At 39.8% G+C, this 27,889-nt stretch overlaps 2 protein-coding genes across 7 annotated transcripts; one reads left to right on the top strand and one right to left on the bottom strand.

The window, feature by feature from the left end:
• Window positions 1-98: 98 nt before the first annotated feature.
• LOC115772389 (peptidase M20 domain-containing protein 2) lies at window positions 99-9,841 on the top strand. Of its 2 annotated transcripts, none has more exons than XM_030718609.1 (8): window positions 99-236; window positions 2,865-3,302; window positions 4,383-4,531; window positions 4,666-4,808; window positions 6,788-6,942; window positions 7,287-7,413; window positions 7,595-7,702; window positions 7,829-9,841. In XM_030718609.1, the coding sequence occupies exons 2-8, from the start codon at window positions 2,901-2,903 to the stop codon at window positions 7,963-7,965; spliced, it is 1,221 nt and encodes a 406-aa protein (XP_030574469.1). In that variant the 5' UTR covers window positions 99-236; window positions 2,865-2,900; the 3' UTR covers window positions 7,966-9,841. The 2 variants fall into 2 exon arrangements, with proteins under 2 accessions (XP_030574469.1, XP_030574470.1); XM_030718610.1 differs by lacking the exon at window positions 99-236 and adding an exon at window positions 2,728-2,773.
• On the bottom strand, window positions 9,805-27,836 carry LOC115772385 (gamma-aminobutyric acid receptor subunit rho-1-like). 5 transcript variants are annotated; one of them, XM_030718601.1, is made up of 11 exons: window positions 24,033-24,565; window positions 19,631-19,687; window positions 19,427-19,533; window positions 18,399-18,466; window positions 17,056-17,279; window positions 16,157-16,239; window positions 15,558-15,698; window positions 14,922-15,074; window positions 13,687-13,883; window positions 11,454-11,686; window positions 9,805-11,322 (listed from the first exon to the last, which is right to left on the bottom strand). In XM_030718601.1, the coding sequence occupies exons 1-11, from the start codon at window positions 24,137-24,139 to the stop codon at window positions 11,277-11,279; spliced, it is 1,416 nt and encodes a 471-aa protein (XP_030574461.1). In that variant the 5' UTR covers window positions 24,140-24,565; the 3' UTR covers window positions 9,805-11,276. The 5 variants fall into 5 exon arrangements, with proteins under 5 accessions (XP_030574461.1, XP_030574462.1, XP_030574458.1 ...); XM_030718600.1 differs by lacking the exon at window positions 9,805-11,322 and adding an exon at window positions 27,707-27,836 and having other exon boundaries at window positions 11,384-11,686; window positions 24,033-24,242; XM_030718602.1 differs by having other exon boundaries at window positions 9,808-11,686; window positions 13,786-13,883; window positions 24,033-24,562.
• Window positions 27,837-27,889: the final 53 nt, after the last annotated feature.

Raw genomic sequence — 27,889 nt, forward strand, 5'->3', positions numbered from 1 at the left:
TGATGTGATGCAGTCCGCCAAAGCCAGTAAGAAGCCAAGCTGCTGAACTCTGAACCAGTTGAAGGAAAGCAAATATAACTTTTCATGAATGCCAGAGAAGAGACAGTTGCAGAACAAATATGTGTTTGTTTATTATAATGCTTTGAAGATTATCAGTAGGGATTAAAATACGAACCACATTCGGTTTAGGGACTTCATGAACCATCCCTGACTTCAGGCAATCTAAGGTCCTATAAGTAAGTAAAACACTTTTAGATACATTGTGACCTTTTATACTGGAAAATATGTGCTTTCTAATGAAGGCACAAACACATTAATTTGTGTGCCACACTTACGCAGTGGTCTGTAAAAACACAGACCCACCCAAGTATAGCCAGTTGTTTATTTCATCTCTCATTTCTGAGACATGCTGTCATCAGGAGCACATCCATTCACTGTAGCTGTGAAGCCAGCCTTCCTTTGGGACACCCTGCTCTTGCGACGCCTGCATGCATTTATCATAACTCATGCATCGCTCTGCTTTAGTAGGATGACTAACAACTCGACCTGAAATATCCACGGTGCTTGAAATTTGATTTAAGCGACACATCCTCTGCTCATCTGAGGCCAGATTATCTCACCATCAGCCTATGTTGCATTGTTTGAACTGATGGGGATCATCACTGGCATGAGTCTAAAAATAAATCTTATCAAATGTTTCATTTGTGGATGCATCACCCAAAATTTTAGGCCAAACACATGTGTAATCATGTGAAGTTAAACACATGCTCATGGGGCAAATCTGTAAATAAGACAACAGAGTGGCACATGGGTCCCTCCCTCACTTAACTGATGCACAATGGAGAGTGTCAGCATCACCGGCGGGGCGTAAAGTAAGCTGACAGACAGGTCACATCAGGAGGCAGCCGTGGTGTCAGCTTGCTGAGCGCTGTTCAACATGTCTCCTCCTGCGACTGACAACTGCCCCCAATTAACCTCCAACTCAAACACAGACAGAAACCACATATATGTACACCTGCTCTCTTTCTCATTCACTCGCCATCTCACACATATCCATACACACACACCGAAGCGCATGCAGTCGGTGGGTGTGTGTGTGTGTGTGTGTGTCAGCTGTGGAGCTTCGTCTTTATTCATACAGCACTAACTGACCTTGTTTTGAGGGACGGATTCCCAGTTCATCCTCAGCAAACGAAAGCATCGTTTTCTTGCTGCACATTCATCTAAATAACTGCAGGGAATAACTGAACAAATAAATAAAACGGACCCCTGAGACTTGTTCGTGTTTGCTTTTTCAATGAATTTTCAGTTCACTAAATTATTCAAGGTAACCTGCAAAGAGGGCAGAACATTGATTTCTGCACTTTCACTTAGTGGTTGCAGCTTCTTGAGCAAAAAGGGGTCTTCTACCAAATGTAGCTCTGGGTCCCTCTAGTGTGGCAACAGTGAGCGATTTTAGCCCTGTGGCGTGTTCCCTCTCACCCATCACTTGTAACTGATTAGTATCACTGGACAATCATGGTTTCCATTACAAGCAAAAGCTGCAGTTTGGTTTATTGAGATTACATTGAGAGAATGCTGCAACATTATTGAATTACAGTTTGCTTGCATCTTAAACTGGGAATAATCTGTATGTATGTCAGTTCTCCACTGATCATAAAATAAGCCAAATAAGAGGAACATCCGTGGCAGCAGATGGCAATCTATGCTCATCTTGGACTCTTTAGAAGTGTTTATAGCAGTTTTCTTATTTATGGTTTACTGTATTTTGCCTGTATACTGGAAAGATGCAGATATATGTAATATGTTCGCTTTGAAGATGAGTGGAACAAATTTAGAAATTCATCACATGCATGACATAAAGGTAACAAATGTTGCCTAATATTGGGGGTTTACCTTTATATGGATAAAAAAATATGTATTTTTTTTGTTACTCAGCTATAAAACAAGCCACTTCAATATATGTACAAAATTATTATTATTACAAATTTACTCGATTTGGTTAGCACTGTCACCTCACAGCAAGGTCTCTCTGCATTTGCCCTGTCAGTCTGTCCAGGGCGCTCCCTGCCTCTCACTCTATAACTGCTGAGAGAATCCAGACCTCAACCTGATTGGAGTGCTGTGGTGGGACGTTAGGAGAGCTGTGCATAAACGAATGCCTGCAAACCTCAATGAACTGAAGCAATGCTGTAAAGAAAAGTGGGCCAAAAATTACTCCCCAATGATTTGAGAGACTGACAAAATCACACAGGAAACAATTACTTCAAGTTATTGCTGCTAAAAGTGGTTCATCAAGCTCCTGAATCGTGGGATGTACTTAATTTTTTTTCACAGGATTGCACAGTGTCCTATGAAAACTCTCTTTTTCACAGGACTGTAAACTACTGTGTGTCTATCTGCTGAAACCATTCAGAGAAATGAATCTCAATTGTGAGGTATTTATTTATTTTTGTTAAATGCATAAAAAGGAAAAAAGAGTCACCAACAATACACACACACACACACACCAGACGCTACAGTTGCCAGCATTCATGTGTCTAAGTGGCCATGCCACTAACTTAAGCTGTAATTCAGTTTAGATGGAAAAACATTTTTGAAATAAACGAACATTTTTATTTTTGCTGTAGAGTATGACATTTTAACACGGGAGTCAGTCAAGTGGTTATTAGAGGAACTACAGTTTCCTGTTTGGGTTCATTTTTTTTAGCACAGCTGAAGCCACAGCGGACTGAGCGTGATCCAACCTATCACCAGCCAAATAATTTCAAATGTAGGCTACACGGTTTTTGTTCAGCCAGCAGAGGGAAGCATATCAATGCCTCACAGGGACACATATACTGATAAATTTCCCGTGCTTTCAGGAGTCCAGCATTAACGCCTGCAGGCTGTCCGGCGGTATGGAGAAACGGCAGCAGATGAAAGCCATCCTTCAGCGGTGCATAGACGCTCACAAAGACGAGCTGCACAGTCTGAGTCGAGACATTTGGAGCGACCCTGAACTCGCCGGTAACGAGAAACATGCGCACGACCGGCTTGTTCGCTTCTTCTCTCAGGGGGACCAGACATGGACGGTCCAGAGTAACTACAAACTTCCGACTGCGTTCAGGGCCAGCTGGGGTCCGGTTGGTGGCGGGGAGGGGGATCCAGTGTTGAATGTGGGTTTCCTGTGCGAGTATGACGCACTGCCCGGGATCGGGCATGCATGCGGGCACAACCTGATAGCAGAAGTGGGCGCTGCGGCCGCTGTGGGGTTGAGGGCTGCTTTAGAAAGCCAGACTGAGCTTTCTGTCCCAGTGAAGGTAACTGTCGCCATGTTTAAGGGACTTAAGACAGTCAAACTTGGAAAACCCTGCAAGCCAAGTGCGACATACTGTGAAACTTCACCCCATGCACTCCTTTAAATATTCAGTTCAGTTCGCTGTGGCTTAACAAGTGCAAGCACTATAATGTTAATTTATAATGTTATAATGTGATTTTTTTTTTAATTTTTTTAAATCAGTTTGGATGCAGATTTTGTGATATGAAGATATTCTGTAACATTTGCGAGTTCAAAATCAACACTTGCATTTCTGATTAATGCGGACAAGTGAACAGCATCACTTTTTAATAGAAATAGAAACGATAGATTTGTTATTACGGTCTCTGTTTAAAAGGGTTTGTGTTTTGATTGATGAAAATTTTGCCTCTAATATATATATGTATATGTATGTATATGTATATATATATATATGTGCTACACAATACACTCAAAACATGAAACTAGAAACTTGAAAACTCGAAGACAAAACACAGCGAAAACTGACGAGGACCCGAACACTGAACTAAACAACACGGAGACTTAAATAAAGTGAGACGTAATGGCGGAAAGGGAAACAGGTTACAACACAGGTGAACGCAATACACTAACGAGACAAGTGGAAGTAAACCGAAACACAAAGCACAATGAACACAAGATTGTCAAAATAAAACAGCAAGTGACCTAACCAAAAACATGCCGACTTAACACAGAGACTGACAAAGGGAATGAGAACATGATCAACTAAACAAGATCTGAGACAAGGGAGAGACACTAAGAAACACGGAGAACTAAACCAAAGGGAACCTAAACACAGGAGGGTCACGCCTTACACACACACACACACACACACACACGAGTACAGGGAAAACCAGAACATGAAAAACCAAAACAGAAAACAAAGAAACTAAGCTTCCAATACTAAACTATAACCAAAACTAGAAATAGAACAAAACAGAACTGCACAAATAGAACTCAAAACACTGGGCCACCGGCCCAGGATCATGACAATATATTAGAGGCAAAATTTTAATATATATATATATATATATAAAATTTTTTTCCCTTTTACTCTTTATTATAGATAACTGTTTTGGGAACTCCTGCAGAGGAATCGTTAGGAGGAAAGATTGAGCTAATCAATGCTGGGGCCTTTGCTGACATTGATCTCGTCTTCATGGCTCATCCAGCCCAGCAGGATGTTTCATTCCAGCCCTGTGTCACAATCGAAGAGTGAGTTATACTGCTCAGTTCAGTTCAGTTCAAATTCACTTACTTTTTGTCTTCTCAGTTTTATCTCTCATAATGAACAGATAACCTTTGCATGTTGTAGAGAGCCCTTAACCCACCATGCTGATGTTTCACAGGATGTTAGTGAAGTACTACGGGAAGGCATGTCATGCAGCTGCTTACCCTTGGGAGGGAGTGAATGCCCTGGATGCTGCTGTACTGGCCTATAACAACATCTCTGTACTCAGACAGCAGCTCAAACCAGACTGGAGGCTTCATGGTAAGGAAAAGACAAGCTGTGGTTAGGTTCATTTAAAACCTCAAACTTCAGTCTTGGAAGGAAAAACAAACAAACATCTGACCTCAAGGCATGCTCACTGTGTTTAGAAAAAAATAAGCTGATAATTTGCATGGTGGACAAGTTCGCCATCTTAGGTTCTGGTCACAGCCTGTTAACCTATATAACAGATTTTTATACATGGTACAAATGAAGTGGACAGAACAGTGACTGTCTTTTCCATTCGTTGAAAGAAATCTATGCATTCTGTTATTTTTGATCCCTTATAAACAACAGTCAATTAAACCTGGGTAAGTGATAGAGGTGGGAATGGGGTCAAGTTGGCAATTACATGCTGTCTGTTTCTGACAGTACAACAATTAACTGTGATAAATTGTGAAAAGTCACATACACTATGTTGCCAGAAGTATCTGCTCAGCCATCCGAATCATTGAATTCAGGTGTTCCAACCACTTCCATGGCCACAGGTGTATAAACCAAGCACTCAGACACGCAGACCACTTCTACAAACATTTATGAAAGAACGAGTTGCTCTCTCTGGTGTCATGACAGGATGCCACCTGTGCAACAGGTACTGTCATGAAATTTCCTCGCTACTAAATATTTCACAGTCAACTGTTAGTGGTATTATAACAAAATGGAAGTGATTGGGAATGACAGCAGCTCAGCCACGAAGTGGTAGGCCACGTAAAATGCACAGAGCGGGGTCAGTGGATGCTGAGGCACATAGTGTGCAGAGGTCACCAACTTTCTGCAGAGTCAGTCGCTAGAGACATGTGGTCCAATCCAACAGATGAGCTACTGTAGCTCAAATTGCCCAAAAGGTTAATGTTGGTTCTGATAGAAAGGTGTCAGAATACACAGTGGGTCACAGTTTGCAGTGTATGAGGCTGCGTACCCACAGACCAGTCAGGGTGCCCGTGCCAACCCCCCGTCCACTGCTGAAAGCGCCAACAATGGGCATGTGACCATCAGAACTGGACCATAGAGCAATGGAAGAAGGTGGCCTAGTCTAATGAATCATATTTTCTTTTACATTATGTAGATGATCAAGTGGTTTTGCATCATTTACCTGGGGAACACCTGGCACCAGGATGCACTCTGGGAAGAAGGCAAGCCGGTGGAGGCAATGTGATGCTTTGGGCAATGTTCGGCTGGGAAACCTTGGGTCCTGCCATCCATGTGAATGCTAGTTTGACATGTACTACCTACCTAAACATGGTTGCAGACCATGTACACCCTTTCATGGAAAACCCTTTCATGGAAACAGTATTCCCTGATGGCTGTGGCCTCTTTCAGAAGGCTAATGGACCCTGCCACAAAGCAAAAAATGGTTCAGGAATGGTTTGAGGAGCACAACAAGTTTGAGGTGTTGACAGACTCCCCAGATCTCCAACCAGTCAAGCATCTGTGGGATGTGCTGGATAAACAAGTCTGCTCCATGGAGGCCTCACCTCACAGTTTACAGGGCTTAAAGAACCTGTTAACGACTTGGCAGATACCACCTTCAGGGTTCCAGTGGAGTCCATGGCTCAACAGGTCAGGGTTGTTCTGCCGGCAAAAGGGAGATCAGGTGGTCATAGATAGAATGTCTTTATTGTCATCATACAGAATGTACAATGAGATTGGAGATAATGTTATGTTTGATAGGTATATATATTTTCATGCTTTTTAATGCCATGGTTACTGCTGTCCATATAGTCGTCACACTCCTGAACTCAAACACTTTAATTTGGTGGTGAACAAGATTAATTTATCTTGGGCATGACTGTTTACAAGCCTTCTTGACTTGTCGATGAATTTTAATACTCATTAGTTTGTGCAATGCGGTGCCCCAAATGCAAGAAGACTTATGACTTTCTTTCTGTACTTAAAACATTACAGTAACCTGTGAAATGTGACGGATCGCGAGCCTGGTGAGCTACTACGTCACTGACGTTCTGGTTTTGTCTTTGGTACAGGCATCATCAAACATGGAGGAGAGAAGCCCAACATTATCCCAGCCTACACTGAACTAGAGTTCTATTTGCGCACCCCGTTGCTAAAGGAGCTTCATGATCTGAAGGCCAAAGCTGAAGCTTGCTTCAGGGCGGCTGCTGAGGCGACGGGTTGCCAAGTAGGTTTAGTTAATAGCTTCTTCCGTTTGCTTTACCCGGAGACATGCAACATACACTGCTTCTATATCAGAGACATGTTATATCTCTGTAGAAGCAGTGTATGTTGATATAGCAGTGCTAGAGAGTACTGCTGTTATATAACAATTCCCTTTTTACCCTATTCCTGTAATTACTGTCCAAGTGCTGAACTTCTGTTACATAATTCATGATTGTCTTCAGGCTACTTTTCTCCTTCATCTCCATGTGCTTCAGGCAGGTTACATTACTATGCATGGCCTTATGTGCTGTTAAATATGACAGACTAAATGCACTGTGGTCTTACGTTTAATTGTGTTTACTTTAGGTGGAGATCATCTACCCAACTCCTGCCTGCTATAACATTCTGCCTAATGCCACACTGACGAGTCTGTATGAAAGTAATGGAAAAGATTTGGGGATTCACTTTCCAGAGCAGCCAGCCAGCTTCTGTGGTAGGCATAATTTACAGTTTTGCAAATCACCTCTTTCTGTCTCTGCTCTGTGCAAAAGAAATGTATAAAACAAAATATCTAACAGCAGAACTGTGATCTATTTTATTTATTATTTTTTTCATTGTTGTGCAGTGAATCGACACTGAATCATTATCACAGTGAATTTATAATTACCTGGCAGGTTCTACAGACTTTGGCAATGTGTCATTCATAGTCCCTGGTATCCATCCTTTCTTCTATATCTGTACTGATGCATTAAACCATACAGAGGAATACACCAAAGCAGCAGGTATTTTGGCACGCAGCTTTTAGTTTCTTATAATTAAACTCTGATCAGACAAATGTAGCCATCATCTCTTTCCTGGCCGTTCAGTTTTTCTGTTTACTCTGTGCTTTATTTTCCTTACTTTGCCAGGAGCTGAAAAGGCCCAGTTGTACACCCTGAGGACAGCCAAGGCCCTGTCTATGACAGCTGTGGATTTAGTGTGCTGCCCTGATCTGCTTAAGCAAGTGAGAGATGACTTTAGACTGGCCAAACTGAAACAGAAGTGACTGGAAGACAGAGACACAGCTTTGAGAACTCCCTAAACTGATATTAGAAATACTTATAGGAAAAATTACAAGGTATTAGGGACAATTTTGTCAATCTGTATATTTCTGGTTTGGTATCTTTTCCAATGAATGCAGTTCTTTCATGCTCACATTGATACCTACAACCAATTTAGAATCACCAATTATCCGTGCAATCCATGCATATCTTTGGACTGAGGGTGGAAGAGTACCCAGAGAAAAACCAGACACAGGGAGAGCATGTAAACTCCACACAGAAAGGTCCAAGCCTCAATTTGAACCCAGGACCTTCTTGCGTATTTTGTAAGCTAAGAACTTAGTGTTAGAAAGAGAACCCCAACAATCAGATGATCCCCCATGACCAAGCACTTGGCAACAGTGGGAAGGAAAAACTCCCTTTTAATGGAAAGAAACCTCCAGAAGAACCAATCACAGGGAGGGGCAGCCACCTCCCACGACAGGTTTTGGGGGTGAGGGGAAAGAAGAGAAAAAAGGAGAGCATAGGGGAGACAGGACAAAGCACAAACTATGAGAGCAAGAGAACCATTTAATTACATGCAGTACTGGTCTATAAACACCCGGGGAGTGTGGTAGAAGTGCATCATGGGAAGTCTCCCAGCAGACTGAGCTTATTGGATCATAACTAAGGGATGGCTCAGGGTCACCTGATCCAGACCTAACTATAAACATTATCAAAAAAAGTTTTAAGCCTAATCTAAAATGTAGAGAGGGTGCCTGTCTCCCAAATCCAAACTGGGAGCTGGTTCCACAGGAGAAGTGGCTGATGGCTGAAAGCTCAGTGAACCACAAGTAAGCCTGCAGTTGGAGAGCAAAGTGCCCTATTAGGATAATATTGTACTCTGAGGTCTTTAAGATATGCAAGACTTTGCACGTGAGAAGAAAGATTTAAAATTCATTTTTGAAGGAGCCAATGAAGAGAAGCTAATATAGGAGATCTCTCATTCTGGTCCAAATCAATAGTCTCGCTGCAGCATTTTGGACAAACACGAATTTACTGATGATGATATTGGAATTTATTTTTGGGATATACTCCCACATCTTTGCCAGCTTTCCACCATGAACCACTAAATAAAATGAGTCTAAAATGTATCAACTCTATCCATGGATAGCCTTATTGTACTTGATTTGACGATCACACTACCTCTCTCAGTCATTGAGGTTTCTAGGCATACTTTCATCAGCTGCACAGCTTGATTAAAAATCTTGGCTCCCTAGAGTGGGCACAGATGTGGTGGAAAATCAGGTTATGGACATCTTTTTTTTTTGATGCTTTATCCTTTTCTGCTGGCTTTGATGCAGTGATGCCTTTGTTCGCATTTTTCTTGATAGAAGACGGCACAGAAAGTTTAAATTGACACCTTTGGGATGTTGCTTAGATCAACAAAAACATATGTCAGCATAATCCACACTCACACCTTCCTCTCAGGAAAGCCTTAATGTAATTGTATATGTATATACCCATTTACACATGAGCGGATAATGGCATTACAGAACATCCAGTGTATATGATTTGTTTTGAATGCTCATCAGCAGTCAGACATGTGCCAGAGAGAGAAGAAAGACCTTGAAGCTGGGAGCAACCCAGTGACTAATAACAGTGAAGGCTTATCCTCCAGGACTGTTTAAATACACTGTATAATTAAGCAGAAATATATGAAAAAAAAAATCTGGAACCTTGGAAGCTTCTGGTTCAAATGATCCAAAATCTGTTGTGTGAATGTGTTTTTTAGGTTCTTTGTTACTATTGCATTTAAAATGTATAATGCTGTGCCTACGATGTTCAGCACTCAGGATCAGATTTTCAGAAACCAAAACATTTATTAAACATTTTCCCATACATAACATTTTTTTAATATCTGTAATATTTTTTTTTTAAATATCTTTTGCCTAACAAAGTATAAAGTTGTTTTTAAGCTGAAAAAGACAATAAAACTAGCAACTAACAGGTCACAGTGAACCTCAAAGCCTCACAACACCAAACAGAGGAGATGAGCTTCAGTTGTATTAAAAAAAAAAAGAAGAAATAAGAACATTAAAAAAAAAGTTAATATCATAGTCAGTGCATGGGACTTCTAAACATACATTTTTTACATTTGTTATTTTAATAGACTGCATTACTTTGCTTTTTCTTGTACTCAAGTTCGTCCATTCACACAAATGGAACGCAGCAGCTTGACAGCAAATTAACTGCATTTATACAAATTTCACAAGAAAATTGAAGCTAAACTGAATTGCATTAACATGCTGCAAAGGAAACGCGGAAGTTCAAGAATAAGAATGCTCTGAATTATCTTTTTTTTTTTTTTTCTTTTTTTTTTTTTAAAGTACTTAAATTCAAATGATGTTCATTTGCTTTCATGCAGAGTTTGAAGAGTGCGTTGATATCACTTTCATGTCTGCAGTAAATCTGAAGCTCTAGCCAGAAAACAGCTGAGCTGAGCACACCAGGCTGGGGAAAACAGGGGAAGCAGCTGGGCAAAATCTGCCAACCACCACCTCAAAAGCTCACTAATTAACAAGCTATGGGTAGTTGTTGTTATTTAGTTTTTTGTTTTTTTTTTAAATCTGTATAAAAATTGCCATTCTGCTGGGAATTTGATTGCCAGACTCTTTCTTGCCTCTGGGTGTTAGCTAGGCATGCAGAGAAACTGCAGCACCCCCCCATTAAACCTAGCGTTTATGGTAGTTTTTATATGAATTAATTCAAAACTTATAAATTAGTGCAGGTGCTATAGAGGTGCTGGTAGTTTAATATTGGACAGAAACAAGTACCATGGCTATTTAACCTTAAGCTAAGTTGCTAATTACAAATATGAAAGTGGTATCAATTTTCTCTCCACTAGTTAACAAGTAAACACATTTCTCAACATGTTAAATTATTCCCTTGAAAATTTTTAATCTCTCATTGATTGTCAGGTGTAGTTTATATGAACAGGAAAAGGATCTGTCCATTTGCTGTCGATGGCAGCCAATGTCAATGTGTTTTCAGCTCACACTTTCAGTTTTGAACGTGTGGTTGGAGTCACTGCATCGAGAACTGAAAGGAGTTAGCCTGAAGAGTGACACAAGTCCACGTACGTGCATCTCTGCGTCCTCGGACGTCTTTCTATCAGCAACACTATAGATACAGCATGAAACCAGAGACTTGATGGAGTGACAGTATCAATGACTTCCTGTTTGTTGGTCACTCATTTTCTTTTAAAACTCATCAGTTTTAAGTGGCTGGGTCAAGAAGGCAATGGTCACCAATCTGTTAGTCGTCCCCATGCATCTCACGAGCAGTTTCTCTGTCTCAAACGCTTCAAGTGTGGCATCATCTTTCCTGAGCTGAGCTCCTGTTGTCCCAGCATGGATGACACAGCATTCCATGCACCCCACATTACAAGTAGATGGACCAATAGATGATATTAAAGAGGATGTAGGCTCCAGGAAAGACGACCCTTGAGTACTTGTCTATGGCATGGGTGTCTATCCAGATGTTAACGTAGCCTCTGGATGCCTTCACCTGGCCTGTGATCTGTGGGTCATTCAGTGCCACCTGGGCCAAAATTCGTTCCTGTCGGCCCCCGTTCTCCGGCATCCCATAATTTCCTGTGATGTTGATATCCGTAGACCCATATCCAGTGATCTGGGGGTCGATCATCATCTCATCAGGGTTGCCTATGCCACATGTACACGGAAGCTGAGAAAGCACACAGATTTATGACTAAGGTTAGACTTTCTATATTAGTCAATAAATTAATATTATAAATACATTAATTCCTCCAAATGTTTATCATTTTTCTGCACACTTATGGCCTTTAAATAACTTTGGTATGAAACATTTATGGAAAGATGTTTGTGCTGGAAATCTTCCTCGGGGTACGTGGGCAATTTGGCTCCATATGCTGCAGCATTTGGCAGATGAAGAATACCAATCTAGTTAAAAAGAGCTGTAGTCCCAGAAATAATTTGCCACTGCCTTGAGAGCAGCTTAAAGTAAGCCAGTTTAGAAAATATATGTTTATTGGAAATGCACATAAATTATTAAACCATGTCTTCACTAGTTTATAATTATTTTGATATGAAAAATATTCCAGTATAAAATCAGGTCAGCCTTATTAGTTTTGATTTAGACAGAACTATTAATACTGCTTGTAAATGGCTCCATTCTTGCTTTTAGTAAGAAGGTCATATTTGCAATAACCATGTGTACATAGAACATTTTAATGAACCCATAGAGAGATTTGAATGTCTAAGAGAAATGGAGAACTAGTACAGTGACAATTGTATTACTGTATTACACAAGTTGTGTCTCTTCAGAGTTGTTCCTTGTGCAGCTCTGGAACATTTTCAGCCTCTACCTCTGCCATTAACCGCTTGTCTGCAGCGCATGCTTTTTCTTTAGTGTGCTAAAACAGCAACCCTTCATCTCAAATTTCATTTTGCATTTTGGGGAAGAGGACAAAGTCTCAAGGAGCACTACCCCGGCAATGTCAAGCAAAATGACGAGCATGCTCATCTGTGGCCGTGAACGCCCTCTGAAAACAGCTGTTGGATCTCTCGGACCCTGCTCTCATCACCATGGTCCATGGTGTGTGTGTGTGTGTGTGTAGTTTGTCAGAATAGACTTCTTGGGAGCGATCTAAAAATAGTCATGATGGAAACAGCTCAGTTCTTGAAGGAATGATTGGCAAAATTTCAGTCATATTTTCTTGTATGGGCGGAGTAGCAGAATATTTTGATAATTTCTCGTAAGCAATGACAAATTAGACGCCCGTAGTTTTGGTCATGATGGTAATATACAGACCTGAGATTTATGACATTGGTAAGGGATTCATTTCAAGGGGTTCAAATTAAAATTTTAGAACTACAAAGGGAAATAATATACTGTACCAAAAAATATGAGGTATTGCAGAAATTAAAGAGTTACACAGTTACAGTGCTTAAATGTATTATAGACCACCTGTCAGAAAAACAAGAAAACAAATATTTTAGAAATCTGTCAAACTTTTTAAAAACTAAAAATTATTTTGTTATTTGAGAAAATAAATTAAATTCATGTTTTTACATTTGAATTTGAGCCGGCAAATTAATCACACATAACATTCAACCACTAAAACAAACTTTTCTGTTCAGGAACGCAAGTAAATAACTGTAATTTGGCATCTTAATAAAAAAAATAAGAATCTGTGTTACTATTTTTTGCTGCTTTTATTTGTAAACCAGTAAATTTGAATTCCTAAATAACAACAATAATTATATTTTAGCATTAAAAATATAATTTTGATTAAAGATCGTCTGCATAGTGGTGGGTTAATCATTACAAAAATATAAAAATTATTCTGGTAATTACAGATACTGTTAATTTAGAGCAGCTGTTACATAAAACTTACATTGGGTGGTGGTCTAATAAACTTGTTAAGTACTGTATTGGGCTATACTTTTCATGAATTATCAATAAATAAAAATCAAATATTTACATCCTTATTTTTATTTCCAAAACTAAAAAAGGATCAGAATAAAACATACTGCTACCTAAAAAGCTACTGCACTGTTGTGTTAAAGATGAAGTGTCTGTGTAAAAAAAAAAAATCTGGTCCAATTTTTCAGTGTGAGCCATTTAAAATAAAAAAAATAAAAAAGTTAACTGTTCTTAACCAGAGGCAAAGAGGGGGGGGGGCACATGAAAGGAACACTCACTCTCTCCCTGAGCTTCCTCTCTTTCCTCTCCTGCACGGTGGAGAGGTAGTTCACTGCCGCGTACTCTATCACCGACAGAAAGACAAAGACGAAACTGACCCAGAGGTAAATGTCCACAGCCTTGATGTAGGAGACCCGAGGCATTGAGGCATTGACCCCAGTGATGATGGTGGACATGGTCAGCACGGTGGTGATGCCTGAAGGGATCAAAAAGTTGAGTCACAGCAGTGCTGGAAAGCTAAAACAAATGTTGAATTGCTTACAAAGGGCTGTATTTGTAACAATTTTTTTTAAAAATTTGTGGCCCAATAATAAATTTGAATTCTAATGTTCTCTGTATACTTTCCTAATAGCTTTCACACCAATGCCAGTGGACAAAAATAAATAAAACGGACCCATTTACATTTAACCCAGAACTCACCTACTCATTGTAAAAGCTGATGGCAACTTGGGGGTGTGGACTCCATGAAGGGGTCACACTACAGATTTGAGATGTTTTTACTGTCGAGGCATTTCTGCTTGCCCTCCCTGGCCAAAATTTGGGGTTTTAAGGGAAGCATCTGTCAGGTGGACTGTCAAATCATGTAGTCTATCCATGGTCCCCAGCACTAAATTCACCATCATCCCAAAAATTAAGAGTCTTTAGTTTATGAACAAATTCTTTAATTAAGTATTATTACTAGTACTAACACATATAGTGAAGGTGATATGCAGCATTCAGCCTAGGGGCTTGTAGCATAGTTGGTAACTCTTAGCTTTGGAAATGGAATGGAAATTTTATTTATATGGTGCATTTGCTACACTCAGTGTGCTTTACATAAAAAAAGAGGGACCCACATCCAATTTAGAATCAACAATTAACCTAACACGCAGATGCAAAGGATAGGATGAGATGGAGGCTTATCATCCGCTGTGGCAAGCCCTAAAGGAAGCAGCTGAAAGAAGAAGGAGAATTAACCTAACATGCATGTCTTTGGCTTGTGGGAAGAAACTGGAAACCTCTAGAAGAAACCTCACGAGGGGACAGGGAGAACGTGCGAGCTCTGCAGCCTCCAGCCAACCAGCAAGTTCAAATACAGACGCTTCTTGCTATGATCCTATTGAGCCATCCCTTATTTCTTAATATTTGGGAAATAGGTATAGCCATTTATTGTAACATATGCAAGCATACATGGAAATAAAATATAGAAATTCCTCTGTAAAGGTAAACTAATGAGAGGGACAGCATGACATACCTAGTGGTACCCTGGCAGGTACAGCCCTGCGGTCAATCCAGAAGGACACCCAGGACAGCATAACCATCAGAGTAGCAGGGAAGTAAGTCTGCAGCAGGAAGAAGAAGATGTGGCGCCGCAGGGTGAAGTGGATGTACAAACGATTGTACCAGCCTAGGAAGACGAAATATCACCATTATTCACACATTGTCATATGCTGGCTGCTGATATACCATATCAGCACTTGAAGCAGAGGTTCCCAGCTATTCTGGCAAAGAGTGATAGGACCCAAAATCCCTTTTATGCTTCAGGTTGCTCAGGAAAGTGACGTCTGATAATAAAAAGACTCCCAGGCTTTCACTGTGGCTTTCTAGCAGTATACAAGTGTTTGGCAGGAGTCTGATTCATTTTGTTTTACAGTAAGGATTAAATATTAGTACAGTCTTTTTGGTGTAACATTCAGCGGACACCAATTTCATGTAAGGAAGACTTGATCCTTTAGTTGAAAAAGGCTTACAAAGGGAAATGAGATTTATTGAAGTTTGAATTTAATTGTGATTTAGTTTTTCATGCATTATGCGCACATTTGTCACATTTACATAATCAGTTTGATTTTGGTGTCTGACTTAGAAGCAGGCGTGTTGTGGATTATAGTACCTGTGCTGCTGTAGAAAGCCAGCTTGGTGGTGGTGTGAAATTTCTGGATGAGGAACTGGGACAGGGATATTCTGTCGTCTGTGTTCAGAGATTCGTTTCCTTTCTTCCAGTATAGCATCAGGTCGTCATCCGTGTACGCATCTGCGGAGGAAATATGTACAAAGAGAAAGCACTTGGGACAAACCAAACCAGGACAGATGACGCGGGGCAACGACGAAGAAACATGACAGGTGTCAATTCTAAAGCCCCAGTAGCTGTTCGTAGATGCTGAGATTTTCACTTAGAGTTCATCACACAGTGACTTTTCTAGTCTTACCACTGGTGGAGTTATGGCAATACTCAAAAATGTTCGAGGCTGAGATTTCATGAGCTACTGTGACATTTTGGCCTCTGGCTAGTGCACAAAGAAAAAAATAATATTCTTTTTCTGGGAACCATGAAGCTCAGCAGCAGACGTATCATGATCTATGTCACATTATGTTGTAATATACATGATATAAACCAAGTTCTGCAGAAATCTAGCTGTTTCACTCTCTTTCCAGACCTATTAATATTGACCAAGCAATGAAGGTGTGTCTGACAATCATGAATCCACTCACAGCTCTCAATCTCCAGTGAGCAGGTTTGCGTGTCCAGGGGAAAGCGGCTGAGGTCCATGTTGCACATGGCAGTGACGGTGACTCTGTATGGGAAAACAGGCAGGACAATAATGAGCAAATATCAACTGTGATTTCACATCAGAGAGAACAGAAGCGGGAATGTCACCTTCACAAATTCCACACATGGTTTATATAGCTTCAAAAGCAAGCTGTTTGTTTTGCGTATAACGAGGCTTCTGGCTTGACGAGTTCCTTTTTATATAGTTGTTTTTCGTGTGCTGTTTTTGTAAAGAGCATTATTCAAGATGTTTTTTTTCCCCCAAGTTCCTCCTTATACTGTCTCCCGCTGCAGTGTTGTTTCAATTCTATCCACTATCCCACTTGTTTTCCCCAATTTTAATCAAATGTCCTTAAGCCATGGGGTCACTGGAACACAAACTGGTTTGGAAATGACTTTCCTGATTGAATAATGGTTAAAGAAAAATGATTTGACTTCTCCTCTCCACTCTGCCACGCTGATTAGAGTAATCAAATGCTGTTCAACGAAATTCCGATGGACCTGCTGGGACGTTCCACACAGCAAATCAGCAGCGACCTTTCAGGCAATTTTGTACGACCTTGTTATATCTGTTATGAGACTTTTTCAAGCGGTGTGGTTTAGTGTTGTTTTGTTACTGTCTTTTTCTGTCTCTGTTGGAAATAAAAACTTTGTTTTTCCTATCTTGATGGTTTTCATTATTTTTATTATGTGAAAAAAAAGGGGGTTGAAGGCCTTCTTTTCACTTCCTTTCCTTTAAAGTGCTTGCAAAAGCATTTTCAAGATTTTAAAAAGGCTCTTGGGGTGAGTCAGTCTTTCTTTCATGTGCTGAGACACACCGTGCAGTTGGGAGTGCGTTTACCTGAGACTGTAAAGAACATTGCCATCGGGATAAACCCTCAGCATGACGTTGTCAGTGGTGGTGTCGTGGATGAAAGAGCGCTTGGAGTGAACAAAGAACATGTCAGGAACCCAAATTTTTTTCACCAGGCGACTGTCGAAGGTCATGCTCTGGTTGTTGGTGCTTGGAAACGAAAGCCGCTCGTCCTTCCAGTAGTGACGCAGGTACAGGGTCATGGTAAAGTCCTACAGGGGGGAAAAATGAAACCAGAGTTATAAACAGGTCAAAGTACTTGGATCCTTACTTAAATATAAACTATATGTATAAGTACTCTGTTAGAAAGAGAAGTCCAGTATTCACAATTCATCCTGTATACACTGTGAAAAGTAAGTTATGATGCTATTTGACTGATAATAATGATAATCAATATGTTGGTCACCATTTTATATACAGTCTAAGTGGTTTAATCCAGCATTGCCCAACTTAAAGTTTACAATTAAATCTGTGGGACTGTGAGATGATTCGTGTGAGAGGAAAGAAGAAAAATACAGTTCTGACATTCATAAATACAAACGTCTAGATTATATGTTTTCTGCTCTTTTTGTTTTTATCAAGTAATCAATAATTTGACTTCGCTGTGGTTTGTAGGATTTCTTCCATTTCCATTTCTGTAATGTTTCAAAGCCTCAAAATTCATCTCTGCTCATCAAAATTACACGGAGACACTTAGCAATAAAAATCACTCGTGCCTACTTTTATCATCTCCGTGCTCACCTTTGACCTTCCTCAAGCTCAGCAAAGCTTTCTTAAACTCAGTTAAGAAATGGCAAGTTATAATATTGGAGTAATTAATTCATGTGTTTGTACGTTTGAACCGGAAAACAATTCAAAAAAAGAAGAGTGAATTGTATAGGGTCTATACATCAGAGTGGCCCAATGTAATGTTATACTTTCAAGTAACAGCAAAAAGACAACAGTATCCTTTGTCCAGATATAGATCATACTGATGAGATGTTGCCAGGGTTATAAACACCTTTCTCCCCATTGCCATCTATGAGAAATTAGGCCCACTCTGCTAAACTTGACAGAATTGGCATTTTAAACACTGGTTCAATGGTCATTTCAATCTGGAAATACTCAGCCACAGCATAGACTGCGTGTTAACAAGATTAAAAAAGTAAAAGTGTACAAAAGTATTTCTCTTTTACATGAAGTTGAAAGCAGCAAGAAATAACCTTTGAAATGAAATTATACAATAAATGATATTCAGTACAACTACCTTGAAACTGTACCCAGTACAATACTTGAGCCGCAGTGTCTTTTAACTTGCAAAACATGATTTTAAAAAAATTATTCATACTTACCATGTCCACCTCTGAGATGGTATCCAGACTTTCAACCTGAACATCTACACCGACAGGAATTGGGGGACCTGAAAGAAAATGGCATCATATCAGCAGTTTTATTGGTATTGTTTTTCTGCACATATGCAGACAGAAAGTACAGATGACTTTATATGAGCAAGAAAACATAAAAGAAATGACAGCACAAATTTAAATAGGTAAGCACATGCTTTGCTTTTCTGCCTGGCTATGGATGTGACAGTAGGTAGAGCAGTCAATATGACCACTATAGAGTCAGTTCGAACCTTTTTTTCTTGTAGAAACCACCAATTGCACACACATAGAGCCACTGCTCATGACATGATGGTTACAGTTTTGCTCAGATTTCTTCTTTTGACCTATTTCAGCCCTTTTACTCGGCATCATCATCCTCCACCAGCACACAAATGCAATCAGGTCATAATAACGGATCAAAGTGGATCCAGCGGTGAATGAAATGCAGCTCGTTCTTTCACTTCTAGACGTACCTGGTGGTTAAACTCGGACACTGCCAAAGGATTCTGCAAGAGGTCATCTGGTGTTTTCAGCAGCAGATTGTTGTGTGATTAAAAGCAGTCTGATAAAAACAGCACATGGCTTGTTTTTTTTGTTTTTTTCTATTTATTTACTTTTTTTGGTTAAATAGGGCATCTCAATTTATGTCAACAGACAAATGCATAAAGAGCTAAAAAGCTATACAGAACATTATTACTTAGCGTATCTCCTGAAATAAAAGCCTGTGTGCCGTTATTTCAACATAATCCTAAAGAAAGCTGACATCAAATCCCTCTAAAATGCAGTGAAGCAAAGGCAATGTGTTAACACTGGTGATGTAAAGCACTGAACTGGAATTGGAAATTCTCACACAGCTTGAAAGGAGGCTGTCAATCAAGAGCTTAATGCTTACAAGGCAGGACACAACTGCTGCACAGATCTTACTCAGCTGCACTTGATGCCCAAGGATCCAGCTTTTATTGTTTTTTTAAAATAACTTAATCAGAGCTTCTGACCTCCAAATGCTGGTCTCATGGTGAAATCGTGGTCGTCTATTCTCAGGAGCTGCTCAGATTTTGTCATCAGAGATTTTGTCATGTCTGGGCTTCGCTTATAAATCGGGCTGGAAAACAAAACACACCCACAACCATAAAAACACGTGCTCACGCAGCTTTTAGTGTTCCAGAAAGGAATCTTAATTTTACATTTTTATAATGTACCTTCCAGATTTGTGACCTCCTCCTCCTCCGCCATCCATCCTGGTGTCTCTTCGCAACCTGATAACAGATAGGTAAATGACACCAGCTTACAACACTTAGAACGCTGCTCAAAGATGTTGTGTTGTTTCCTTCTGTTTTAACTTTGAAATTCAACATTTCTTGTGGTTTCAAATTCAGTCATTTGCACTGAGTATTGCTCTGTGGCATTTCTGTACGTCACCTTTGAATGCTTTTTGCCCTTTTGTTCATTGTCTGGGATGATCAAAGCTCAATTACAGCAGAAACTGTGTTTGCAAATTGACTATCAAGAGCCTGACAAGCTGCTTTTGTTAAGAAAAAAGGGCCCTGGTCATACTTTCCCAGATAAGGTATTTGATTTGCTTTTAAAATGACAATTATTGAATATGTGTGACAAAGAAAAGCAATCAAAATATTTTGCTTTGGTGTCTGTGAAATGAAATTAGGCATTGTTCGCTATTGTACAGAGAAAAAAATAACCAGTCAATAATGAAAACCATCTGTAGCCACTATTGATGTCTTTTTCTCCAGCCTGTATGTACTTTGTGTTCATGTGTTGTTTTGTATCTTCTCAATTCCCAAGGAGATGTAGTACATCCAGTTACATCATGCTCATTTCATCCACAAATCACATGAGGGCAAAAGAGCATTTGCCCATCACATCCAATTTAGAACAAGCCAGCTCTTTTCTGGTGTCACTTTTCAAGAGGGCTGCCTCTGTATAGATGTCTTTCAGGCAGCATATTCAGGCTGCACAAACACAGAGAGAGAGAGAGAGAGAGAGAGAGAGAGAGAGAGAGAGAGAGAGAGAGAGAGAGAGAGAGAGAGAGAGAATGATGAATTCCAAAAACCATAAAATGGATTAATAGAGTAGAGCATGCTGTGACAGACAGAGCCAAATCCCTGTGACAACTACAGACATGCATTAAGGAAATACCACAGAGGAAGAGAGGGCGCGATGGAGGAACAGCACAAAAACAGAAAGAGAACAAGAGCAAAATGAAACAGTGAGAAGAGGGTTTCACTCGCTGCTGGCTCCAGTGCTTTCATGGGCAATGGGTGCTGGGCCTCCTCGTGTGCTTCTATCCAGCAGCTGGTTCCTAATCCTCTTGGCAGAAATGCCTCTCCAATCCTTTCTCTGCCTGCCTACGCCACACAGCCTGTCTGCACACTGCTCCGCTCCGTGGCCCCACATTGTTTTTTTTTTGTTTTTTTTAATGTGTTCTGCAGCCGCAGGCTTGCACGCGTACATCTCTGCAGGGGTTGCATGAGGGTTAATGGGCCATATTTGTGTGGAGGTCGTTCTGGACAGATTTACGAGTGCTCGCCCAAAAAGGCAGAAAGCAGAAACGAGACATTAAAGTCGAGAAGAGGGCATTTAAAGTTTAAAGAATGATGAATTCATTTACATTTGGAACAACTTCACAACAAACAAGATGTGCTTTGCTTGATTTCTACTGAACACTTGCCACTAACGCCTCTGAAACTGCTTTAGTCAAGGCGGATAGGCTAATTGGCTAACAGTTTGGTTTAACTTACGCATATTTAACTTGCACTTCCAGAATATTAAAAAAAAAACATGACCAACTAGTCAGCTTTAACCAAGCATGTAGTTACTAAATTCTCTTTTTGTGTGGCAAAGGAGCAATTCATTTTTCTTATTTAAAAGCATTTTTCTGTCCCAGAAATCATCCGGCGACCGTTCCAAATGATCCTTTAAACCTCGTGGAGCTTTTTCCTCAGATGTTTTCTTATGTGGGACTCTGCTGTCCTACACAAATCCCCCTCCCAGCTTTTCCTCCTCAAGGCAGCAAGTGAAGAAAGTAACAGAGTTAACACTCCCCCACAGCCCACGCCAGCAGCACACAGACGCTTCCGAAATTTCACACTCGAGAGAGGAGGAGTGGAGTGATGAGAAACAGAGAGAGAAAGGGTTTGATTTCTGAATACACATATGGACACCCCCCCCCCCCCCCCCCCCCCCCCCCCAATCCACCCACCCATGCTAGAAGAGGAATGAGATTTACATTTGATTTGTATTCACAGGCTGTACATGTCAGAGTAGAGAGAAGACCGATGCGAGAGGACTTTTAACAAGTTAGGGAAGAAAACAGCAAACAGTGAAGCACAGATGTGATAAGAAGATGACACTGGCATTTAAAGATTATGCAGCAGCTTTGAGCCACTTGTGCCTTCTGTCTTTTCCAGATTTTCCACAGATGATTACGATTGTGCTCCTCTTGTACTTAATGATCTTCTTAATCATCTAGGGGCTCAGATGATCACTTTAAATGACTGTAATTTCACGGTGGATTGTTTACATCTAAAAAGGCAGCAGATTGAATACCATCACACTTGCTTTGCTATTATCCTTTTAAAGGACCATTAGGTATATTAAGGACCAGTAGATATACTATATCATGCATGTTTACTTTTTGCAGTCTTAACAGAGAGCAGAATGCCGTTTGGCGTTGCCTCTGGTCTATAAATATCACCAGTTATACCATGAAAATTGATACTGTATCAAAAGACCGGGGGATTGTGATTTTACAGGCTTTTTGGTTAAAATATTAAGTGGATGCAAATCATTCAGTGCTGATAGTGTACAGTTCTGCGCTTTGCCTGCTTGGTTAAATCTTATCTTCACTACAGATTAATGCAAATACAGTTCCTCAGCTGAGGCTGCTCTAGGCTACAGTTGAACTTATGTGCTTATGTTTTTACAAGAAAATCATTTATTTGTATGTATACATTGGAAAAGAGGCCAATCTACGCTGGTCATTTATGGGAAAACTGCATTTATGTGTATCAAAAGCAGCAAAAACTATCAGGGTTGTGCGCCGATCAGTGTTGCTTTCATCAGATAAAGCCATGTAAAAGTGTCCAATTAATTTTGTAGAGGAGCTGAAAGAATACTTAATCAACTGAGAGAATTATTTCAATAATAATCAATAATCTGGGGCTTCATTTACAAAAGGGTTTTTAAAACATGTTCAGATTCCCAGATGTCTCTGGGAAGGGACTTCTCACAATTTAAAAAGACTCAATGATAACCGACTGGTGAATTAATGGGCAGCTGATTGTTCTCAACAGGTGTAAAAAGCCACTTGAAGATGCTAAATTAAAATTGGATTCATTATGATAATCATAATCATACTAATTTTAGACAGTTTTGCAGGAAATTTCAACTTTCTGATTTCCAAATACCTGACAAAAATATTTAGGTGATTTCACAATTTTGATACAATCAGGTTTTGGCTTCCATTTGAAATTAATCTGAGAAAAAAGATAAATAATAAAACTGACTGCACCTCTACATTTGCATAGTGATAAAACATGAAATGTTCTCAGTGGAGCTAAACCAACCTGCCGATTAATCAGGTACTTGACTTGCAGAGTAATAATCTGCAAGAATTTTCAGAATTAACTTTTTTTTAGGTCATTCTTTAAACCAGAATGTCAAACAATGCAGATTTCAGCTTCATAATTAGAATTATTTGCTGGCTGGTGAACTAAATATATTTTGATTTTTGACTTGTTGAATATAAGAGACCAAAAAAAAAAAAATGATGAGCCCATCAATCAAATTTGAATCTAATTTTTATTTATAACCTTACTTTGTCCATAACAGTACATTCTTTCTGACAGATATGGAAAATTGAATTGAGTCTAACATCAGATTGAAAATGATATTAAAGGTTAAAAGATCAACCTCCTGTGGCCCAATTTTGATTTTAGTTTTTATGTTTTGCTGTGTGAAGGTCACCTTTCTTCAGCTACATGTAAGTCAAACTGCAAACTAACAACAACAACAAAAAAAAACAATCCCTGCTCTTTAAATCACTTCTGATGTCAGAGTCAGTTCGATCAATAACGCACAGAAATGAAGTGACTTTATCGATTCGCACATCTAGTTCAGTCCTGGAAAAAAAAAAAAGGGGGGGGGGGGGGGGGGTCTAATCCAATGGATGCATTAGCAAGGCAGCAATTAGCCTAAATAATCACCTGAAAATGAAATTGACTACAACTGCTACCGGTAGAGAAAACGGTCATTAACTGGTCTGCAGCATTTGCGGGGCAGGAGAACATAGCATTCACCAACAATACATAAATAGATGTGGGGATTTAGGTCTCCCTCTCTATCCTCTCTCCAATCTGCCGTCTGAAAAAGTCTATTTTCAGAGGGGGAGGGAGCACTGCAGGTGACACAGGAAACAGTGGACAACATTGTGTGCACCTAAAACATAAATCTACTAGAATAAAATGAATTTCCTAAGTGAAAACAAATAACTTTTACAGATTAGTTCCTGTGCAGATCTTGCAATAAAAGATTAATTTGCATCCAAAAAAAAACCCAGTATATTTATTACTTTGTTGCTGTTACCTGCTTTGTTTGTAGGTTTCCAGCTTATGACCTCTCGACTGAACCATCTTCCCAGCTGTGCCTGCCAGCCAAACACAGAAGAGCACAAATACCGCATCCACCTGCATGGTTCACATTCCCCAGAGGACGGACTTCTCCTGTCAATCAGAATCCACTCCCCTCCAGGGTTTGGGGCACTCTGCCTTCCTGATACATTCCCTTCTCCAGTGCCTGAGCCGATAAGAAGGAGAAAAACAGCAACAGCAACAGCAGCAGCAGCAACAGCAGCACACTGGGCTATTCTACGGCCTGAGTGGAAAACATCCTACGGTGCTTAATCTGCACAGTGGGAAAAGCAATTTTGACTAAACCCATAAATCCTTGAGCGTCAGATGGTACAGATTTGATCCCTCCAGCGGCGGATGTGCCTGCCTCTCTGTGCTCTGCTGTTCTCAGATACCCTGCACTCTGATGTGCTCTACTCCACTTTGCACCGCCCAGAAACACCAATTCTCACAGTGATGCAGTATGCTCGTTTGTAAGGTCAAGCTTTAGAGATACAGATGCATAGAGGCTGAGATGAAAAAGCTCCATGGCTTCCCAGCTCCTTCTGGTGCTGGAGTCTGATTTTGACATTCTTCCAAAAATGCATTTGCTGCTTTTTTTGCTGGATTTTTTATGAGGTCTCATGATGGGTGAGTGATTTTGTTACATCCCACTCTGGTGTTTTTCACAGTTTTCTCTCAGGAGACCCAGATATGGGAATATTTTTGGATGTCCCCAAAAAATAATTACACTGGTTAGATGTGTTGGCAGATCCAGCAGTAACAAAGCCAACACAGTATCTCAACAATGAAACTTTAAATCCACAACCTTCAAGTTATATATAATACCAACTATGTCAGTACAGATTATTAGATTTTATTTTTTACTACATTTCCAATCAGGGATTTGGTCCTGTGTTTGTCAGATTATAATAAATATAAACACTACCCATATCTGGTACCAAAAACAGCATACAACATTAAGTCTAATCATCAATCGCCTTCAAAAAAAAAAAAAGAGAAGAAAAAGAAACAAAATGAAAAATTACTGGTTGTTTATTCAGTTTAGCAACACACGTGAGGCTGCACTGCTAATCATCTGTCAAAAAATACCGTCCGAGTGAGCCAGTCAAAAAAGGCCCCGACACTGACGTCACCAACCGCCCGGACATGTGTCCCCTTTTTTTTTTTTTCCTTTTGGCACACTGAACAGTTGGATTATAAGATCATGATTTTGGGTTAGCTCCATCGACGTCAATCTAAAAATTGGTGTAAGTAATGTTAAGCATGGTTTGTTTCAGATTTGTGGATCCTTTTTTTTTTTTTTTTTTTTTTTTTTTACAGTAGTAGTAGTGCTGACTGAGCAAATGCAACAGCTACTTGCCGCACAATCTGACACAGGTAATCAACACCCAGGAAGATAACCTTTTGTTTTATAATACTGATTCATTAAACATTTAATTCTGCCCGATATAGTGGACCATGGTCTTAATAAAAATGTTATACTAACAATAGGGGCACATCATGAAAAATCAATGTACATCCAGTACTAAAAAAAAAAACAGAATACAGCTGAATTCTGGCTTACTGTATCTTACTGACTACATGATCAGAATGATGATTTATCTTTAAGTCACTGTTACTGTATTCTGAAAAGTTTTTAAAAAAGTACTTCCACATCAAATTTGGGGAAGATGAAAAACATCTGTGCTCATAGGCAGAGAAAATCAGATTATTGGACTAATTGCTGTCACTCTTTAATAACATTTTAATAAAGCCACATGAGAGGCTGAATAGTAAAGTCTGAGTTATGGAGAAGTTATTATGTTATCCCAGAAGATCCACTTACGCCTTTTTATGAACGGTTGTCTTACATGCTGGTTCTAAAGTTTTGGCACAGCATGGCACTGCATTAAAAATGAATCTTTCAGTTCATTATCAAAGAGTCTTCCTTTCAGTTACTGTGCTCAAAGGGACACCACAGGAATCAAACCAGTAAGTTTTCTGTGTATGTCATTGGTATGTCTGCACTATTTCTTTTCACTTATTCCTCAGCATTTACAGCAATACCAATATATCTGTGATAACACACTGTAACTCATAACCCAGTAATGGCCATTCGAATACTTAATTAATATATGAAGCAGAGTTATAAGTCAACAATTAATGTCAACTATTTACAAATAAGATGGCATTTATAAGCAGCAGGGGATGTGGTGTTTTGAACCAATTTTGCACCTTTTTAACTGTTAAAACATAGTGTCATTAATTGCCAGTTGTGTTAAAATTAGAATTACTTGTATGTTAGAAAAATTATTTTTCTTCTAGCACAAGGGAAGGGGGATTAATAACAAAGCACGTAAACAAACACATAACCCTCCGCAGTTCACATTCAGACCAAATCCAGGAGCGGATGATGCAACCATCTACATGCTGCAGAAAGCTTACTCCCATCTAGAGTAATGGCTACATGTTGAGGATCGTCGAGCTTTGATTTTTCAAGTGCATTTAGTATGATTCAGCTATTGCTACTGAGAGAGAAAATACATAAAATATCAGTGACCAAGTCCACCATCTCATGGATTACCGACTACCTGACAGACAGGCTGCAGTATTTGATGCTGCGCAGTCTGATTTGGTGATGTGCAATACAGGAGCTCCCCAGGGCCTATGCTGTCTTCCTTCCTTTTCACCTTGGACACCTCAGACTTTCAGTATAACCCCGAGTCATACCACCTACTGAAATACTGTGACAATTTTGCAGTGGTTGGATATATTATTGATGGGTAGGAGGAAGAGTGCAGAGTGCTAGTGGAAGATTTTGTGGAGTGGTCTGGGAGGGTTCATCTGCTTCTGAATGTGTATAAGACCAAAGAGACAGTGATTGACTTCAGAAGGAGTAGTACAAGGACTTGGGAGTCCACACTGACAACAGGCTGAACGGGAAGACCAAAAGAGAGACGAGCAGGCTCTAGTTCCTTAGGGATCCTTCAGTGCGTTCAGCAAAATAAGGGAGATGTTCTTGTGGCGAGTGCAGTGTACAGCGTCTGGAATTGCTATTGGCGCATACAACTTTGGTTGCCACTTTCTCATAATTAACTTTCTTGTAATTAATGTATTTTTATTATTTCTATCTAATCGGTTTTTCCAAGTTTTTGCCTTTGTGGAAATGGGCAACCTAATATGAGCTCTCTGTATTAATAAAATGAAAAAAAAAAAACAAAAAAACTTTGTGACCAAATAAATTAATATTTATAATTTCCATTGCTTCCAACAATAAATTCACACGCCAATGTGTAATTGGGCCTATGATCATTCTTCAGGGATGCACTGACATAGCAGCCATCGGTGTCAGCCCATGCTCTGACTGATATGTAGACTAGTAAATGTTTATTTGTAGTATCACATCTATTCTGCGCAGGCTAAGTGTGAAAAAAAGAGAACTGAAATATTTTCAAACTGTTATTTATAAATAAAAAATGTTTTTGTTTCCATGGCACAAAAGGAGTAATGACGCCAAAAGCAAAACTATCAAACTAAAAATATCAGTCAAGCATGGGTCAAAGCGCTATTTTAAAACCTGTCACTGCACAGACTTTCACAATAAGTGATTTTCTTCCAAACTGGCACAGGGATTACAGAGTATCTTACCTCTTCTACTCCTCTGCTCGACCCACATACAAGAGGTCACTGTGCACCAGTCAATACACAGCAATAAGCTCCTGCGCTGGCTGTAACATCTGCATCTGTTAATGTAGCCACAAGACCTTAAAACGCTCCCACGTGTTTACACTGCGCCTGTGAGTGCAGGCTTTGAGACCTTTTGTTTTTTTC

This window comes from Archocentrus centrarchus, chromosome 22 (genome assembly GCF_007364275.1).
Source record: "Archocentrus centrarchus isolate MPI-CPG fArcCen1 chromosome 22, fArcCen1, whole genome shotgun sequence".
NCBI classification, from domain to species: Eukaryota; Metazoa; Chordata; class Actinopteri; order Cichliformes; family Cichlidae; genus Archocentrus; species Archocentrus centrarchus.